The following is a 19321-nucleotide window of genomic DNA, read 5'->3' on the forward strand; positions in this document are numbered from 1 at the left end:
GTTGTTAATTAGCAACAAAAGCAATAAACAAATAAACATGTTTTAAAACTGTAATAAGAGTCACATCCACTGGTTTATTATTCCAACAGATACACTTTAGGAGGGGGCTGTATGATGACTAGTAGAGGATATTATTTTGCATGATGTATTATAGTAACTTTACTAGTATCATTTAATGTTGGATGTGAGTGTTACAGTGGCAATATGTTTTCTTTAATTCTGTACTTTTTTTGTACGTTTGTAGGAGAATACAGACATTTGCTTGGATACTCTTATTAACAAAGTGGCTACTTTTAAGTAAGTGGTTGGTGAAATTGTTAAATAATTCAATACCTTATGTTAAAGGTATTGATTTGAGAATTCATATAATGAAAACAAGTCTATTTCCCTATCTAAAGCTAGTCCTTAGTCGTTTACAATCCCCTTTAAAGGCATTCCTTTTAAAAATCTGCACTGTATACAGGGTAAGGTCACACATAGTGCATAGGTTTCGCTTCTGAACAACGCTACGAGCAGACACAATAGTGCATGCGCAGCGTGCTCACAGACATAGCGGACACTGTGAGCCTAGCAGAGGCAGCGAACTCGATGTCTGAGTTCACTGCGCATGCAGCTCAGTCTGTGTCTGCTTGTAGTGGCATATTGCTGCTACGAGCAGACAAAGCAGGACACTCAGGAAAAGTAGGATGCTAACCCAAATATGCTATGGATGCACTACTTGTGACTATACCCTAAAGGTGTATTGCAGCCTAAAGCCTTTATTAATGAGTGCCTGTCACCAAGCTAAACTTTTAATATATTGATCCTTATATAATTATAAGACACTTTGCTATTTACTTGCTGTTAAAATTCTCAAATTTTATATGTTTTTAATGTGATTGAAAAAACAGCTACTAAGTGGCTCTGTTCTGTTCCATTCCGCAAGTCAAACAGTTAGTTTGGTCTCCTCCCGGCCTGGCAGGAGACCAAACTGAGGAAGTGCATGCGGGGCATGGTGAGGCACAGCACTTGCAGGGGAACTTTCTCCTGCCGGGAGCTCACACAATGTGAGTAAGAGGAAAGGTATGATACAGAGCTTTTTAAAGTTCTAAACATTTTTTTTAAGGGCAGGAAGGGTGTTAGGAGTAGTTCGGGAATATAATCTGAGTTATTTTAGAAAATATGGTTTGATGACAGGTACTCTTTAAATGTTACATCGGTAAAGGTCCAACCGCCTGGACCCCCACCAATCCCCAGAATAGGGAACCATAGTCCCTTATTTTCCTGCTCCTTCATTCTATGACTGCCATGCTGTAAATTTGTGACTGGGGGAAAAAGGTTGCCATGGTCCCACGTTAGTCAATTAACAGGGGACCCAATGGTTAGACTCCAATGATCTAGCTATTGTCACCTCTGCAGCTGGTAGGGAATAAATGTTGTAAGACAGTTACTATTCTAAGAAGACAAACCCGTGGTATACAGTATGCAGGGCAAACATGCAAGTTGATGTCTAAAAGTAGTATTCCCACCACAGGGTTTTATGAGCTACCTGTAGGATTGTATCCTAAGAATTAAAGTGTACATGTCATTAGCAAAAACGTTTTATATAATGTAGATAATACCATTATATGTATATTTGTAATATACATTGGTTAAAAATGTGTATATTCTTGTCCCTGTAGCTATTGCTTGTGTGTCTCTATGAGGAGACCAAATACAGGAAGTGTGGTTGGACAGGCAGGGCTCTGTACACTGAGGACAAGCAGGGCTCTGTACACTGAGGACAAGCGGGGCTCTGTACACTGAAGACAAGCGGGGCTCTGTACACTGAGGACAAGCAGGGCTCTGTACACTGAGGACAAGCAGGGCTCTGTACACTGAGGACAAGCGGGGCTCTGTACACTGAGGACAAGTGGGGCTCTGTACACTGAGGACAAGCGGGGCTCTGTACACTGAGGACAAGCGGGGCTCTGTACACTGAGGACAAGCGGGGCTCTGTACACTGAGGACAAGCGGGGCTCTGTACACTGATGTTCTGTGACGCTCACGGCTCACACATCAGGATGATTGACAATTCAGGAGTCTGCACAGAACCCTGCTTGTCCTGCCCTCACTTCCTGTATTTGGTCTCCTCAAAGTGACACACAGGCAATAGCTGCAGAGACAGTATTTTTTTACCCAAAAATGTACAAGTTTTTTAACCAATGTATATTACAAATATACATATAACGGCAGGTACACTTTAAATAGTTTTACTTTTCGAGAAACTAAGATAACATGCAGGGTCTATTCCAGTTGAAATGAATGGAAATAACAAGGACAACAGAGATTGTGGGTTTGGCAGCTCCTGTTTATCTCAATGAGGAGAGTCTGTAAATTTACAGAGGTCTTTCCATTTACACATGAGACAAAAACATCCTCTTCTCAGGATCACGCGGTTTTCAAGTCTTAAAGAGTCTGCTTGCCGTATTGGTGTTTTTCTTTTTCCTTCAATAAACACCATTGGGGAGATTTATCAAAACCTGTGTAGAGGAAGAGTGGTGCAGTTGCCCATAGCAACCAATCAGATCAGTTCTTTAATTTTAAAAAGGCCTCTGAAAACTTAATGAAGTAATCTGATTGGTTGCTTTGAGCAACTGCACCACTTTTCCTCTGCACAGGTTTTCATAAATTTCCCATGTATAGTTAAAACAGTTTGTAAGATGTTTGGAAGGGGTACTAAATTGGAAACTTCTTATCCCCTATCCAAAGGATAGGGCATAAGATGTTGGATCACGGGGGTCCCGCCACTGGGGACCTCCACGATCTCTGGGCCGGCAGCGGCGGTACCCGGAACAAGGAAACTTGCAGCTTCCACTTTCATGATGTCAAGCCACGCCCCCTCCATTCATGTCTATGGGAGGGTGCGTGACGGCTAGTACATAGTCGTCACGCCTCCTCCCATAGACGTGAATGGAGGGGGCGTGGTGGCTTACATCGCCAGTCATCCGGCACAGATCGTAGTTCGCTCCGTGCACCGAATGACGGGTGCCGCGCCAGAGATCGCGGGGGTCCCCAGCGGCGAGACCCCCACGATCTAACATCTTATCCCCTATCCTTTGGATAGGGGATAATATGTTTCCAGCGAAGTACCCCTTTAAAGGGAACAGGTCAACCCAAACGAGACTCTTTACTGCTCTTACTAAATCTGCAGTAAAAGGATCATAGAGGATTTCTAGGTTTGCAGGCAAAATAAAAGAGATAATTTATTGCTCCATTAAACTAGGACCTAAATAGATTACCGGCCTACTAACTTGATATCCCATGTTCCTTTTCTTCTAGAAAGCCAGGGGTATCTGGTCATGGAGTCTATGAACTGAAGGATGAATATCTTAGTCAGTTCAATGTGTTTTTCTATCACTACACAAAGACCCAGCGCAGTAAGGTAAGGACGGCCTTGACTTATGGCTTAGTAGAAGTTTATACTACATGACTGGTGTAGAGTAGTTCTATTTAATTGACACTTGCATATGTGACTGATTTTGTACACGCTATATAAGGCTTTCACATCTATGTCATAGATTCCATTAGGATTCTCCATCACAGTCCTTAAAAAATTCAGCATGCAGCACTATTTTGTCTGGTGAAACGGTGGACACCATGACTTAATCCCTATTAAAGGAGTAGTCCAGTGGTGACCCAGTGGTGAACAACTTATCCCCTATCCTAAGGATAGGGGATAAGTTGCAGATCGCGGGGGGTCCGACCGCTGGGGCCCCCCCGTGATCACCTGTACGGGGCCCCGACAGCCCGCGGGAAGGGGGCATGTCGACCTCCGCACGAAACGGCGGCCAACGTGCCCCCTCAATACAACTCCTTCGGCAATCTCCGGCTCTGCCATTGAGATGTATTGAGGGGGCGTGTCGGCCGCCGCTTCGTGCGGGGGTTGACACCCGCTATCTGGCCGAAGAGCCTGGCCCCCGTACAGAGAGATCGCAGGGGGCCCCAGCGGTCGGACCCCCCCCCGCGGTCTCAAACTTATCCCCTATCCTTAGGCTAGGGGATAAGTTTTTCACCACTGGACTACCCCTGTAAAGTCATCGGGGTCCATCAGGCACGGTTAGTGTCTGGCATGTAAGGGCTTTGGTGTCTCTGTTATTTTTGGCTGTTGTGCTGATATGTGGGAGCAGAAGAACAAAAGCAATGACTGTGGTGTGAACGTTCAGAATGTCCTTCATGGCGTATTCCAAAATTGATTTGCTAAACCAGGCACCCTCTTTTAAAGAGGTTATACAGTGGTCCCTCAAATTACAATATTAATTGGTTCCAGGAAGACCATTGTATTTTGAAACCATTGTATGTTGAGACCATAACTCTATGGAAACCTGGTAATTGGTTCTGAAGCCCCAAAATGTCATCAAAAATAGGAAAAAGGGAGGATTATACAAAAATAAGTAGATAACTAATATAGATAAAGCAAATCCTTACATATAAAAGTAAGAAAGAGCTGCTGGAAGCTGTAAATCACTGTCTATGTCAGTGTTTCCCAACCAGGGTGCCTCCAGCTGTTGCAAAACTACAACTCCCAGCATGCCCGGACAGCCGTTGGCTGTCCGGGCATGCTGGGATTTGTAGTTTTGCAACAGCTGGAGGCTACCTGGTTGGGAAACAATGGTTTATGTAGAGGACAGGAGCTTCTTCAGGGTCCTATACAGTACACACAGTGTCCCAAATGGAGACACCCTTACTTGGTGTCCAAAGGAGCAGCTAACCCTGGCACAGGTAAAGACTACAGAACTTGTAGTTCCTCCCTGTACTATAGGGGGCGCTACCAGACAGCCAGTCAGTGAATACACTTCAGTAATGCAGATGTTTTACCAGTAAAATGACCATTCTGATTGGTCAATTCTTCCAGCCATTGACCTGTCTATCACAGATCTGAACTGTCTGGACATTGTATGTTGAGTCTGGTTTCAAGTTACAATGGTCCAGAAATAAACATTGTATGTTGAAACTATTGTATGTTGAGGGATCACTGTACTAAAATTAACTAATGTTTTCTCCATAGGATAGGGGATAACTAGCTGATCAGTCCCTGAGTAAATGAAGCGGCAGCACATGTGCTTGATGCAGGGTTTCCTAACCAGGGTGCCCCCAGCTGTTGCAAAACTACAACTCCCAGCATGCCTGGACAGCCAAAGGCTGTCCAGGCATGCTGGGAGTTGTAGTTTTGCAACAGCTGGAAGCACCCTGGTTGAGAAACACTGGCTTGATGGGTGCTCGATTCAACTTCCGAGCATTGCTGAGTTTTGAACTAAGAAGTCACATAAAGACTGAATGGCTGAGCATGCATGTTGCTGCTCCATTCACTTAAAGGGGTACTCCACTGGAAAAAAATTTTTTTTAAATCAACTGGTAGCAGTAAGTTTAAACAGATTTGTAAATGACTTCTATTTAAAAATCTTAACCCTTCCGGTACTTATCAGCTGCTGTATGTTTCAGAGGAAGTTCTTTTCTTTTTGAATTTCCTTTCTGTCTGACCACAGTGCTCTCTGCTGACACCTCTGTCCATTTTAGAAACTTCCTAAAATGGACAGAGGTGTCAGCAGAGAGCACTGTGGTCAGACAGAAAGGAAATTCAAAAAGAAAAGAACTTCCTGTGGACCATATAGCAGCTGTTAAGTACTGGAAGGATTAAGATTTTTAAAAAGAAGTAATTCACACATCTGTTTAACGTTCTGGTACCAGTTGATTTAAAAATAAAAATGTTTTAATTCACCACAATAAACTAACTGAATTGCAACATGTTAGTAAACTGCGGCCGTATACCCTAAATTATGTCAAAATTGTCTATTGTCCATTTTCTTTTTTCTTTTTTTTTTTTAAACATACTTTCATTGATCTTTAAGAGAAGGTAGACACAATCCATTGTGACATAATATGGAACTATACACACTGAATAAGCATTACAACTTGCATGACAAATGGTGGTTACGGTGTATAATAGGAGAAAAATGTCTACCATAAAACGGAACATAGAAGCTGCAAAATGATGTAACAAAGAAATAAACAAATTGGGTGGAAGCCATTTTTATAATCAGATATTTGTTGGTTGTTTCAATGGGGGACACTGGAGACCATGGGGATAGACTGCTGCCACTAGAGGTTCTGACACTAAGAGAAAAGAAACAAAGTGGCTGATCCTGAGCAGGATATATCCGACCACGGGCTCAGAGCTGATCAGTTTTAGCTTAGTGTCACTTGGAGGCGGACATGGATCTACCGTCTTCAGACCAGTTCTTCCTTTGGTTTAGTTAGGTTTCTCTTTCTTTTTAGGTCTTCTGGACTATAAGGCACAGTGGGTATCCTGATGCACTCTGATCCCTCCCTTATGCGACCAGGGCAAAGTCTGTAATGTAGATAGGCTATATACCCTTGGTTGCCACCGGCTGGCACTGTGACCCCCATGGCACAAGTTTAGCTCAGACTGTCCTTTAGCCCCTGCAGACCTGTCTGTCACCCTGCCCTTGCCTGCCTTGACCCCTAGTGCAGGCGTGGAGCAGGTGAGGCCTACCTAGTGGGAGAGAAGACAGTTTTCTTCAGAAGCCTTGGGCCTCTAAGCCCCTTTCATCAACATTCTCCTGGCTGCCACATCAACCACATGGGTTTCTACAGGTTTCTCCTTGCATCTCTGCCCTTGGACAGTCTCCTTTATCATCATATCCCTAACTCGAGTGCCTGATTTATTTTCTCCTTTCTTATCTTTTCTCTCCTACCTCTTACTTCTCTCCTTCCAGACAACTAACCCTGTGGTTATCCTTTAGCCTGAGGCTACTAGGGGTTGTTGACTTCCTAAATGACTATGCTTTCTAGATCCACTCTGCCTGCACTGCAGCATGTTACAAACAGGGACAATATCCGCCTTTCATTTCTCACCTCTCTGCCTTAAAGGGGTACTGCAGCCAAAACTAACTTATCCTCTGTCCACAGGATAAGTAGATGATCGCGGAGAGGTCCATCTGGAAGAGGACCCCATCTCGTTCAGTGAGGAACGTGTGTCATCTATCGCTAGACTGCATGCACTCCATTCACTTCTATGGGAGTGCTGATAATGCCCGAGTGCTGGACTTGGTTCCCATAGAAATCATTACCGCACACGCTCCTCACTCACAGCCGGGTCCTGTTCCGGAGATCGCGGGGGTGCCCAGTGGTCAGTTAGCTACTTATTCCTTATCCTGTGGATAGGGAATAAGTTGATCTTGGCTGCAGTACCCCTTTAATGGTGGCTGGTTTTGGGCACATTCACAATCAGCTCTTACTGTGTTTGGGTCACTACTTGGTCTTTACTGTTTTCTTCCAAGCTTTTCAGGGAACCTCTCTTCTCTTCGGTGCTCGCTGGTTGTATGTAGGATGTTCTCTCAGCTGCTGTTTCTTGTTCTCCCAACGCGGCCTCTTTGATTTTTTTAATCACAGTAAAATCATTTTCTTATAGTCTTGAGAAAGCAATTTGATCCACGGAAGCTTGTGAGTACATATACTTTATTTCTCTTGGCAGGGGAACAACACAGGAGACAAATTTGTCACCCGTGTTGTTTACCTGCAAAGAGCAGTAAAGTATCCGTATTCACGAGCTGCTGTGGATGGAATGGAAAACTTTATGGAGGAGATTTATCAAAACCTGTCCAGAGGAAAAGTTGCCTAGTTGCCCGTAGCAACCAATCGGATCTCTTCTTTCATTTTGCAGAGGCCTTGTCAAAAATATAAGACAGGATCTGATTGGTTGCTATGGGCAACTAGTCAACTTTTCCTCGGCTCAGGTATTGATATGTGAGTACTTTTCTCATCGCTGATCGCTGTGAAAGGGAAGGCTGCATCCGTAGCAAGCATTGGACAAAGCAAATACTGGTAGTGCCAGCTATATCTTCTTTTACATTGTCCTTTTCTTATACTCTTCAATGGGGGACAAAGCACCCACCCATTCTTGTTTCTCTGGAAAGATGGTTCACCAGTTAGTCGAAGACTCTTATCTTGACTTCTCCTACTGTTCTAATATAAAAACAGATTAGCTTATGACCAGTGGACGTGTATATCCTGCTCTGAATGTAGGAGTCTCCGTGTATTTCAGTTACTGTCAGCACCTCCTATTGGCAGCATTTATACCCAATATACCCATGGTCTCCCGTGCCCCCCAATTAAGACTACAAGAAAACATTTTTTTACGGCTATTGAAAAATCCTCTCCCTTCCTGTAGTTTCAGAAACAAGATTTACAAAAAGAGAAAGAAGAACAATAACCCCCTCCTCCCATCTCTCCCAGCCAGCCATTTTTAGTTTTCTGATGAGTTTCCACTTTGGCACTACAGTGGTCATGCAATCTCTAATGTATAACTTTAAGGCAAAAGAGTCAACAGTGTTTTGCAATGATCGCAAGAATTTTGACCACGTAGGGAAACATTGAGGTTGCACGATTGTACAAAGTCACTGTGAAGCCTTAGCCTTGCATGTGGTTTTGATGGTGTGTATTAGTACATAGATCCGTATTTTCCTTGTTGATATTTCTACTTCAGTAGAAATAGAAGTAAAATAATGTTCTAACTTACAGGCTGAGCACACGCAGAAAAAAAGGAGGAAACAAGATAATAGTTCTGAAGGTAAGTTTGTCAGCACTAAATATCAGCTAACTATGCTGGACATGTGGTCAACAGTAAAGAGCTAGAGCTACATTTATCTGTGTTTATTTTTGGTCTGTACAGCGCTACCTCCACCACCACCTCCAGAGTTTACACCAGCTTTTCAGAATGTCCGGAACCTGTTGTACTGCGATGTGATGATGCATCTTCTCCGAACTATCCTACAGAGGGCAGCGACAGAGGATGCAATAATGTGGACTGAAGGCATGATACAAATGGTACGGTACTCGTCATTTGTTACCAACTAAACAGATAACCGGCACTGCTATAACAGTCCTATGACACACTCAAATGGGTGGGCAGATGTCGCACCAGTAATGCACCTCTCTTGTCAGTCATGGTGCTCAGTCCAGAACAAAACATATGTCCCTGATATCACCAGGATTAAGCCCAAATGTTCAATCATGCTTGCTGTTAGGAAAGTCTGATGGAAGTACATGTGCAACTCCACCTTCTACTAGAGCAGTGGTTCTTAACCTGGGTTTGATCGAACCCCAGGGATTCGGTGAGTCAGTCCCGGGGGTTCGGCGGGGGAGGTCGCAACAGGACAGGCAAACCGAGCAATTTCTTGGGGCCCCGAGCTGGCCCAGGGCCCCCGAGCAGAGCCGGTGTTTGCCCATCCTGTAGCGACGGGGCAATTCCCCCCCATCACTATTAACTCCCTTCAACCCAGCGTTAAGTTTAAAAACGCAGGGCCGCCAGGACATAGCTCACGCCAGGACGTCACTGACGTCCCGTGCGTGCACCCATGGAAACGAAGGCGCCGAGGACCGGAGGATAGAGAAGGAGGAAGACGCACGCTGGCCATTTTAAGTGACCAGCGGCACGTCATCTTCGTTGCTCCGACCACCTGTCCCGAGACTTACTGCTGTAGCCGAAGCGGTGGTCGGAGCAATGAAGTGGGCAGTACACAGGCATACATATATATACCTCCTATGTTTGAATTTGAAAAAATCATATTTTATTTTAATTAAGAGGGGTTCGATGAATGCGCATATGAAACTGGTAGGGTTCAGTACCTCCAACAAGGTTAAGAACCACTGTACTAGAGAGTAACAAATTACAATAGTACAGAAGAAGAAGACTGCACTCACCATGCGGCTGAATCACAAATCTTTAAACTTCAATATCTATGCATGATATACAGGTCAGGGACTATCACAGATAGCCGGGGGGGGGGGGGGGGGGGGTTGTGTGTAACGACCCACTTCCACAAATGACGATAGTACAGAAGAAGAAGTCGGCACTCACCACGCGGCAGAATCACAAATCTTTCATCTTCAATATCGGTGCATGATATACAGGTCAGGAAGTAACACAGATAGCAGGAAATGTACGGAACAACCGTTTTGTGCGTAACTACGCACTTCCTCCAGCCAACGCTCTGAGCGTTGGCTGGAGGAAAAGCGTCGTCGTTACGCACAAAATGGTTGTTTCGTACATTTCCTGCTATCTGTGTTACTTCCTGACCTGTATATCATGCACTGATATTGAAGATGAAAGATTTGTGATTCTGCCGCGTGGTGAGTGCCGGCTTCTTCTTCTGTACTATCGTCATTTGTTACTCTCTTGTTGAAGGGGGAGTTGCACATGTACTTCCATCAGACTTTCCTAGGGGCAAGCATGGTTGAACATTTGGGCTTAATCCTGGTGATATCAGGGACATCTTACCAATGTTTTTTGATTTGTATAGCCGGTTGCACTTGGCCTCACTTCATATGACACAGTCTTGAGATGTAGCCTTCATCAATCTTGATCCACCCTTCCTTCTAAGAGTAGTGGGTATCTAACAGTAAGAGTGCAGTTTAGTATGTACCGTAAGAAAGCCGCTGGTAAAATGGTGGATGGGAAGTATGTATCACTCAGGATTCTTGCCTCAGTGACATAAGACTGGAGTTTGGGTCTCGGTTTTGGGAGTGACTGAAGGTTATGGCCATAAAGTCACTTCCATACTCCAGTTCTGTATCGTTGCCGTCCTGAACCTGATCTCACAGGTGTGTGAGCACTGCCAGAGAGCAGCAGAGAAGAGTTGATCCAAAGCTAAGATCAGCTTGTATGGAGTACATTGGATACTTCTACAGCACATACGTAATCATTTACTTGAACATTGTAGACTATTGTGGTATTTAAATGGGGTTTCTTGTCTTACAAAGTGGTGGCATATTGTCTTACAAAGTGGTGGCATATTGTCTTACAAAGTGGTGGCATATTGCTTGAATAGGCTATCACAAGTTTTCCCTGCACAGCAATGCCCAACCCCCTGCGGCACATGGCAAAATTATGTAGAGGGTACAGCTCTAAATAAGCAAGGCAACCCATGCATCCTCATCTGGATACCAAGAGGTCAGACCCCCACCAATCAGACTTTGTGATATGCTATCATGCCTTAAAGGACAACTGCAGCGGAAAACACTTATTCCTATCCACAGGTTAGTGAGTCCGACCGCTGGGACAAACCCCTCCCCCGCACACTCTATCTCCCAAACAGGGCCCCGGCATTAGCACCCATACAGTTCTATGGGAGAGGCGGGGAGGCAAGAATGCTGCCTCCCCGGCCCTCCCATAGACTTGCATTGAGGGAGTGTGATGTCACAAGGGGCGTGGTCATGACATCACGACCCCCACCGCCCACTCCAAGCGTTTGGAACAAAATGTTCCGAATGATGGAGCAGCGGAGTACCCCTTTAAGGCTTTTCTCATTCAGTATATTAAAAGACAATGTCATTGTCCCAGCTTCCTCTTTTCATGAAGTAGTAAAACTATATAAAGTAGCTATACAAAAGAGATTCTACATTTTTTGTTATATTGTCTTGACACTGAATTTTTTTTATAGCACAGATAAGGAATCTTTAATGTCCTAACTGGATAGGCAATGCCATTGATTTGTAACCAATTATTGGATGTGCTGGAGATAAACATTCCCATTTACTGAAGCAAATACTGTATTACTGCTATTGTTATGTCATCATAGGCACTTCACATTATAGCTCTGGGTTTGATAGAAGAAAAATATCAGCTACAGAAGGCAGCTGAGGAAGAAGTAACATTTGATTTCTATCATAAGGCATCACGTAAGTAAAGTATGTTTCCGGCTCTGTCTTCAGCTGTGTGTTTGTTAGGTTACGTTCACATGGCCATTGTCCCCCGTTCATATTTTCTCCGTTTTGGCCTCCTAAATGGACCATTCTAATAACGGATGCAAACTGATGCAAAGGGATGCTATTAAGTGGCATCCGCAGCCGGGACTACTACTACTCCCATCATGGAACAGACTCCTTTCCATGATGGGAGTAGGTAGTTCCCTGGCTGCAGGTGGCTGGGGAGGCTACATTAGTGTTTGTACTATTACCCCCATCATGGAACAGAGTCTGTTCCATGTTGGGGGTAGTAGTACAGGGGATAAGGGATTGATCGCACCAGGTCTCACTTTGGAGACCCGATGCGATCAGCAGTTAGAAAGCAGGGGTGCAGGCGGCATGCTCCACTCCTCTGCTATGTATATACTACTGTGTAAACTTTCATTTTTAAATCCCCCCCCCACAAATCCCCAAATGTATGCCCCCATACATATTTATAATAATTAATTGGCCCCAGTGTGTTTATAATTATTCATTGGTCCCAATGTGTTTATAATAATTCATTGGCCCCAGTGTGTTTATAATAATTCATTGGCCCCAGTGTGTTTATAATAATTCATTGGCCCCAGTGTATTTATAATAATTCATTGGCCCCAGTGTGTTTATAATAATTCATTGTCCCCTGTGTATTTATAGTAATTAATTGGCCCCTGTGTATTTATTATAATTCATTGGCCCCAGTGTATTTATAATAATTCATTGGCCCCAGTGTGTTTATAAAAATTCATTGGCCCCAGTGTGTTCATAATAATTCATTGGCCCCAGTGTGTTTATAATAATTCATTGGCCCCAGTGTATTTATAGTAATTCATTGGCCCCAGTGTGCTTATAATAATTCATTGGCCCCAGTGTATTTATAATAATTCATTGGCCCCAGTGTATTTATAATAATTCATTGGCCCCAGTGTGTTTATAATAATTCATTGGCCCCAGTGTATTTATAATAATTCATTGGCCCCAGTGTGTTTATAATAATTCATTGGCCCCAGTGTATTTATAATAATTCATTGGCCCCAGTGTGTTTATAATAATTCATTGGCCCCAGTGTGTTTATAATAATTCATTGGCCCCAGTGTGTTTATCCTTATTACCCCCACCCCCCAGCGTGATTATTCCCCCTCCCGCTACCTGCTCCTCATCTTCTTGGAGCAGGGCAGCAGCAGGACATGTCGGGAACTGGCAGCGGTGAATAAATGAATTAATGAAGCCGACATGTACCGCATGTAGGCTTCATTCATTCACCGCAGATCACCGACATGTCCCCGTTGCTGCCCTGATCCTAGCGCAATCAGCATACCGCCGAGACATGTCTATTCTCTGCTGCTCATCTCCATCGGGTACGGAAATGAGCAGCAGAGAATAGACATGTCTTCTTGACATGTCCCGCTGCTACCCTGCTCCAAGAAGATGAGGAGCAGGCAGCGGGAGAGGGAATAAGCACACTGGGGCCAATGAATTATTATAAACATACTGGGGCCAATGAATTATTATAAACACACTGGGGCCAATGAATTATTATAAACACACTGGGGCCAATGAATTATTATAAACACACTGGGGCCAATTAATTATTATAAATATGCATGGGGACATAAATTTGGGGGACAAAGTAGTGGTTTAAAAACCCCGCCGGGAGCCCTGAATCAGCAAAGGAATAGAGAGGGCGCAACCTAGCGCATTACTACTTAAAAATACAAGGGTGAACAGAGGTAAATGCAATGCTCACCCAGGATGTTACACACGCCAAGTGTAACAATGGAAAAAGGCTTGTGTAAAAGTATGCCGGCAGCCGGTCCACCTCAGAACAGATAGACAAAAAGCCAAGGAGCCTCCAGGGCAGCGGCGGACATCAACAGGCGCTGGACACACTCGTGGGGTAGAATACACTTTAATCACCCATCATGCCAGCCATTCAGGGTGCCAGCCATTCAGGGCTCCCGGAGGGGGATTTAACAATAAAAGTTTACACAGTAGTATATACATTGCAGAGGAGCGGAGCATGCCGCCTGCTCCCATGCTTTATAACTGCTGATTGCATCGGGTCTCAGAAGTGAGACCCGGTGTGATTAATCACTTATCCCCTGTACTACTACCCCCAACATGGAACAGACTCTGTTCCATGATGGGGGTAGTAGTACAAACACTAATGTAGCCTCCCCAGCTGCCAGCAGACACCTACAGCGAGGGGGGGGGGAACTACTACTCCCATCATGGAAAAGAGTCTGTTCCATGATGGGAGTAGTAGTACTCCCTCAGCACTACAGGAGTCTGCTCATGTCACCTCTTCTGAGCATGCTCAGAAGTAATAACGGTTCAGAGATGGATATTATAAACCGGGGGCAAACAGATGACCTTAAAGGTTCATCCGTTTGCCATAGACTTCAATGTTAAATTTATAATATCCATTTCTATCCCGTTATTTTTGACGGGAGAAAAAATAATGCATGCACCAGCTTTTCTCCTGTCAAAAAAAACGGAACAGGAAGCAAAAGTGTGCAAACGGGTAATAAAGGATTGTAAAAATAAATCCCATTGACATCAATGAGATTATTTTACAACCATTTGCAACCTGTTTAAAAATGATCAAAGGGATTGCAGAACGGGCGTTTATTAACAAAGGCAGACGGCTGTGTGAACGAGCCCTTACATAGATCATAGATGTCACTTTTCTATGGCCATGTTTGTTACTGGTACAACATCAGCTAAACCTTGGTGAACATACCTATATTCATGTTTATTTTTCCAATAAAACTATAGAGAATTCACAAAATTTGCATTTGATTCCTTGTACCAAACATAATTCTGAGCAAAACTTTAGACTTGAAAAGTAGAAAAATGCAGTGGAGGGAATTCACTAAGACCGGTTTTTCACACCCCTTTTACGCTAAACTACATCCCCTCTTCGCAAAGCTCTGCCCACTTGTTGTCAGGGCAAATCGGCAATAAGTCACCAAATGTTTGGCCGACTTGTATCAGGCTCAGACTTTCATAAATTCCCCCTTTTTATACAGTATTTCACAGTTTTATGGCCCTAGTTTTGTGTATGATATAATGATGCAATCTGTACAATGCATTTCCGGAGGAAACACGCTAGCAGGTTTTCAGCTCTTTACATTTATCACTATAAAATGGAGACTCATCCCTCATTGGTATTGCAATTTGCGCAATATGTTACACTGCGGAATTCTGGCAAGCGGACTTCGACGGTAGGACCGCAGGGCACTGCGCCGTCACCATGCAAAGAATGAACATGTTGCGCAGAACAATTTAATCGGCGGAATTCTCCGCCGCTGAAATTCCACAGTGTGAAATGGTCTCGGGGAAGACCCGTTTACACTGATGGTAACGTTCACTGCACGGAATTCTACTCGTGGAATTCCGCAGTGTGAACGCACCCTAATATAGCAGGTAAATAACATGGCTCCCACATGAGCAGGAGATCATATATTTAAAGGGGTACTCTGGTGCTTAGACATCTTATCCCCTATCCAAAGGATAGGGGATAAGATGCCTGATCGTTGGGGTCCCGCCGCTGGGGACCCCCGTGATCTTGCACGCAGCACCCCAGTTAAAATCAGTCCCCGGAGCATGTTCGCTCCGGGTCTGATTACTGTCCATCACGGGGCCGGCGGCGTATGACGTCACGCCTCCGCCCCCGTGTGACGTCATGCTCAGCCCCTCAATGCAAGCCTATGGGAGGGAGCGTGACCACTGTCGGCCCTGTGGTCGCCGGTAATCAGACCCGGAGCGAACATGCTCCGGGGACTGATTTTAACTGGGGTGCTGTATGCAAAATCACGGGGGTCCCCAGCACCGGGACCCCCACAATCAGGCATCTTATCCCCTATCCTTTGGATAGGGGATAAGATATGTAAGCGCCGGAGTACCCCTTTAAGCTAAAATCCCTCTTATTTAGTAAAATATTGATCTATTGATTATTCTTTTGCCATATTTGTATGTCCACATTGTGAACACGTGTATTCTTATAAGTAGGGATTGGAAGTGCAGATGTGAATTCTTCAAGCCTTGTGACCATGCTGGAGAAGCTTAAAGGAGTACAACAACTCGAGGCCCAGAAAGATATGATAAGCTGGGTATGGCAGGTAAGGACAGTTGCTATGGCAGGTCTAATGCTCAATTGATGATTAGATTATGATCGATCAACAGGACATATGTATTTGGTATTTTTCTACATTTAAAATTTTCCACTAGATAATCGGATTCACTCTGTGTGCAGTACTGCGGCTCTCACTGAGCCACAGGCAATATTGTGGTGGTGGGGGCATTAGTCCTGAATCTACCATTGATTTCAAGGGATTTTACTTAAAGGGGTACTCCACCTGAAAGCATCTTATCCCCTCTTATCCAAAGTACCCACACGATCTCCAGGCCGGCAGCGGCGGCATCGGGAACACGGAAGCTTGGAGCTTCCGTGTTTGTGAAGTCACCCCACGCCCCCTCCATTCATGTCTATGGGAGGGGACGTGACGGCAAGTATGTAGCAGTCACGCCTCCTCCCATAGACATGGATGGAGGGGGCGTGGCAGCTGTGGTTGCCAGTCATTCAGCACGGAGTAGAATTCGCTCCATGCACCGGATGACTGGGGTGCTACAGGGGAGATCGCGGGGGTCCCCAGCGGCAATAGGGGATTAGATGTTTTCCGGTGGAGTACTGGAAGGGGAACTCCAGTGGAAAAACATTTTTCAAATCAACTGGTGCAAGAAAGTTAAACAGATTTGTAAATTACTTCTATTTCAAAATCTTAACCCTTCTAGTACTTATCAGCTGCTGTTTACTACAGATATACTACAGAGAAATTAGTGAAGTTCTTTCCAGAGTGACAACAGTGCTCTCTGCTCACACCTCTGTGTCCACATCAGGAACTGTCCAGAGCAGGAGAGGTTTTCTATGGCAATATAATTCTAATCTGGACAGTTCCTGACACAGACAGAGGTGTCAGCAGCAAGCACTGTTGTCAGACAGAAAATAAATTCACAAATGTCTCTGTTTTATACAGCAGCTAATAAGTACTGGAAGGATTAATTTTTTTAATAGAAGTAATTTACAAATCTGTTTAACTTTCAGGCACCAGTTGGTTTGAAAATATTTGTTTACTACTTGCTTCCACCCGAGTTCCCCTTTAACCACACTGAAAAGTAGTAACAGCTTTTTTAGAGCATTTCCTATGTCACAAATGATGCTTCTTTTGCCCGTGTGCACATACTTTAAGTAATAATATAGCTAAAGGTTTTATCTTTGTTGGTACATTTAAAGGCCTTTGTTTGCCGTTCTGGTCATACATGCAAAGTTACTCATTACTGTATATAACTCAATCTCATGAGCCTGATGTGTATTTAAAGGGGTATTCCAGGAAAAACCTTTTTTTTATATATCAACTGGCTCCAGAAAGTTAAACAGATTTGTAAATTACTTCTATAAAAAAATCTTAATCCTTTCAGTACTTATGAGCTTCTGAAGTTAATGTTGTTCTTTTCTGTCTAAGTGCACTCTGATGACACGTGTCTCGGGAAACACCCAGTTTAGAAGCAAATCCCCATAGTAAATATCTTCTAAACTGGGCGTTTCCCGAGACACGTGTCATCAGAGAGCACTTAGACAAAAAAGAACAACCTTAACTTCAGAAGCTCATAAGTACTGAAAGGATTAAGATTTTTTAATAGAAGTAATTTACAAATCTGTTTAACTTTCTGAAGCCAGTTGATATATAAATAAAAGTTTTTTTTCCTGGATAACCCCTTTAAACTCCATTATACAAGTGCACAGAATTTATTGGAGGAGCCACTGAAATACTGGCCAGAAATATTTGTTCAAAACAGGACTAGGGTTCTGATATTTTTCAATTATTAACACCTTTTTACTCAAAAGGCATTTCTCTAAATTTTTTTATTAATCATCTACAACTGTGGTCTCCAAACTGTGGCCCTCCAGATTTTGCAAAACTACAACTCCCAGCATGCCTGGACAGCCCTCCAGATGTTGCAAAACTACAACTCCCAGCATGCCCGGACAGCCCTCCAGATGTTGCAAAACTACAACTCCCAGCATGCCCGGACAGCCCTCCAGATGTTGCAAAACTACAACTCCCAGCATGCCCGGACAGCCCTCCAGATGTTGCAAAATTACAACTCCCAGCATGCCCTGACAGCCCTCCAGATGTTGCAAAACTACAACTCCCAGCATGCCCGGACAGCCCTCCAGAAGTTGCAAAACTACAACTCCCAGCATGCCCGGACAGCCAATGGCTGTCCGGGCATGCTGGGAGTTGTAGTTTTGCAACCTCTGTAGGGCCACAGTTTGGAAACCACTGGCCTACAGGATTAGCGATCGAAAGGACAGACATAACAATATTACTATATTACTACTTTTATAAAAAAAAATATTTAAAAAAAAATATTAAATGCCAAATTCTCCAAAGCAAATGTGTTTTGTTAGAAGTTGTGGCTTTAATTTTTCAAAAGCCTCCAAGGGGTTTTTATTAATGCAATTTTTCCAGTGATTTCAATGGACATTTTTTATTCTAGTTGTTGGAATCTGTGAAAAGACTTCGTGAGAAATCTAGTCAGACGGCAATCGCTATGTTATCAGGTGATGTTGGTAAAGCGGATGAGGTAAGCAGAGAAAGATGAATTATATCCTGTACCATCATTTTATTCGAGCGATTGTAGCTACAGCCATCTTGGAAGGGGAGGTCATGGTAAAGGAGGTCATCATTTTATTTAGGTATTAGGTAAATTGAGGTAAATGGGATGGAAGAAATGAAATGGCATGTGTTCCTTTGGACAGTCCTGTTTGTGGTGTTAGGATCTCTAAAAAAACAGGGTGAACCACTGCTATAACCCAAGCTATCACCTTCAGTCTAAGGAGGAACCTGGCAGCAAGTGCTTAATTCTCTAGAAGAGCAACCACATATAAAAAAATTTTTTTTTTACTGGATAACCCCTTTAATTTTCCCTATCAACTGGCTCCAGAAAGTTAAACAGATTTGTAAATTACTTCTATTAAAAAAACTTAATTCTTTCAGTACTTATGAGCTTCTGAAGTTAAGGTTGTTCTTTTCTGTCTAAGTGCTCTCTGATGACACGTGTCTCGGGAAACGCCCAGTTTTGAAGCAAATGCCCATAGCAAACCTCTTCTAAACTGAGACACGTGTCATCAGAGAGCACTTAGACAGAAAAGAACAACCTTAATCCTTTCAGTACTTATGAGCTTCTGAAGTTAAGATTTTTTAATAGAAGTAATTTACAAATCTGTTTAACTTTCTGGAGCCAGTTGATATATAAAAAAAAAGTTTTTTCCCTGATAACCCCTTTAAGGGGTCTCTGTAATGTTAATCTCCCGGCCGATCTTCATACTGAGCATAGAGGAAGGACAGTTATTCTGGCTTTATACATCTTATCCACAATCCAAAGGATAGGGGATCACAGGGGTCCCGCTGCTGGGAACCCACACGATTCTGTGCCGGGTGCTGGCTCCGAGACGGCGATGTGAAGTCACGGCCACGACCCCTAGTGACGT

At 43.8% G+C, this 19321-nt stretch overlaps 1 protein-coding gene across 2 annotated transcripts in view; it reads left to right on the forward strand.

The window, feature by feature from the left end:
- UBR1 (ubiquitin protein ligase E3 component n-recognin 1) overlaps positions 1-19321 on the forward strand; it is a 117380-nt gene that overhangs the window by 69339 nt on the left and 28720 nt on the right. For both annotated transcript variants that reach the window (XM_056547108.1, XM_056547109.1), the window contains exons 22-28: positions 245-297; positions 3301-3403; positions 8560-8608; positions 8711-8865; positions 11619-11718; positions 15778-15887; positions 18328-18414. In XM_056547108.1, the coding sequence (XP_056403083.1) occupies positions 245-297; positions 3301-3403; positions 8560-8608; positions 8711-8865; positions 11619-11718; positions 15778-15887; positions 18328-18414 (657 nt within the window). The remainder of the gene's footprint in view (positions 1-244; positions 298-3300; positions 3404-8559; positions 8609-8710; positions 8866-11618; positions 11719-15777; positions 15888-18327; positions 18415-19321) is intronic.

The sequence above is a fragment of the Hyla sarda genome, chromosome 11 (assembly GCF_029499605.1).
Source record: "Hyla sarda isolate aHylSar1 chromosome 11, aHylSar1.hap1, whole genome shotgun sequence".
In the NCBI taxonomy this organism is placed as follows: Eukaryota; Metazoa; Chordata; class Amphibia; order Anura; family Hylidae; genus Hyla; species Hyla sarda.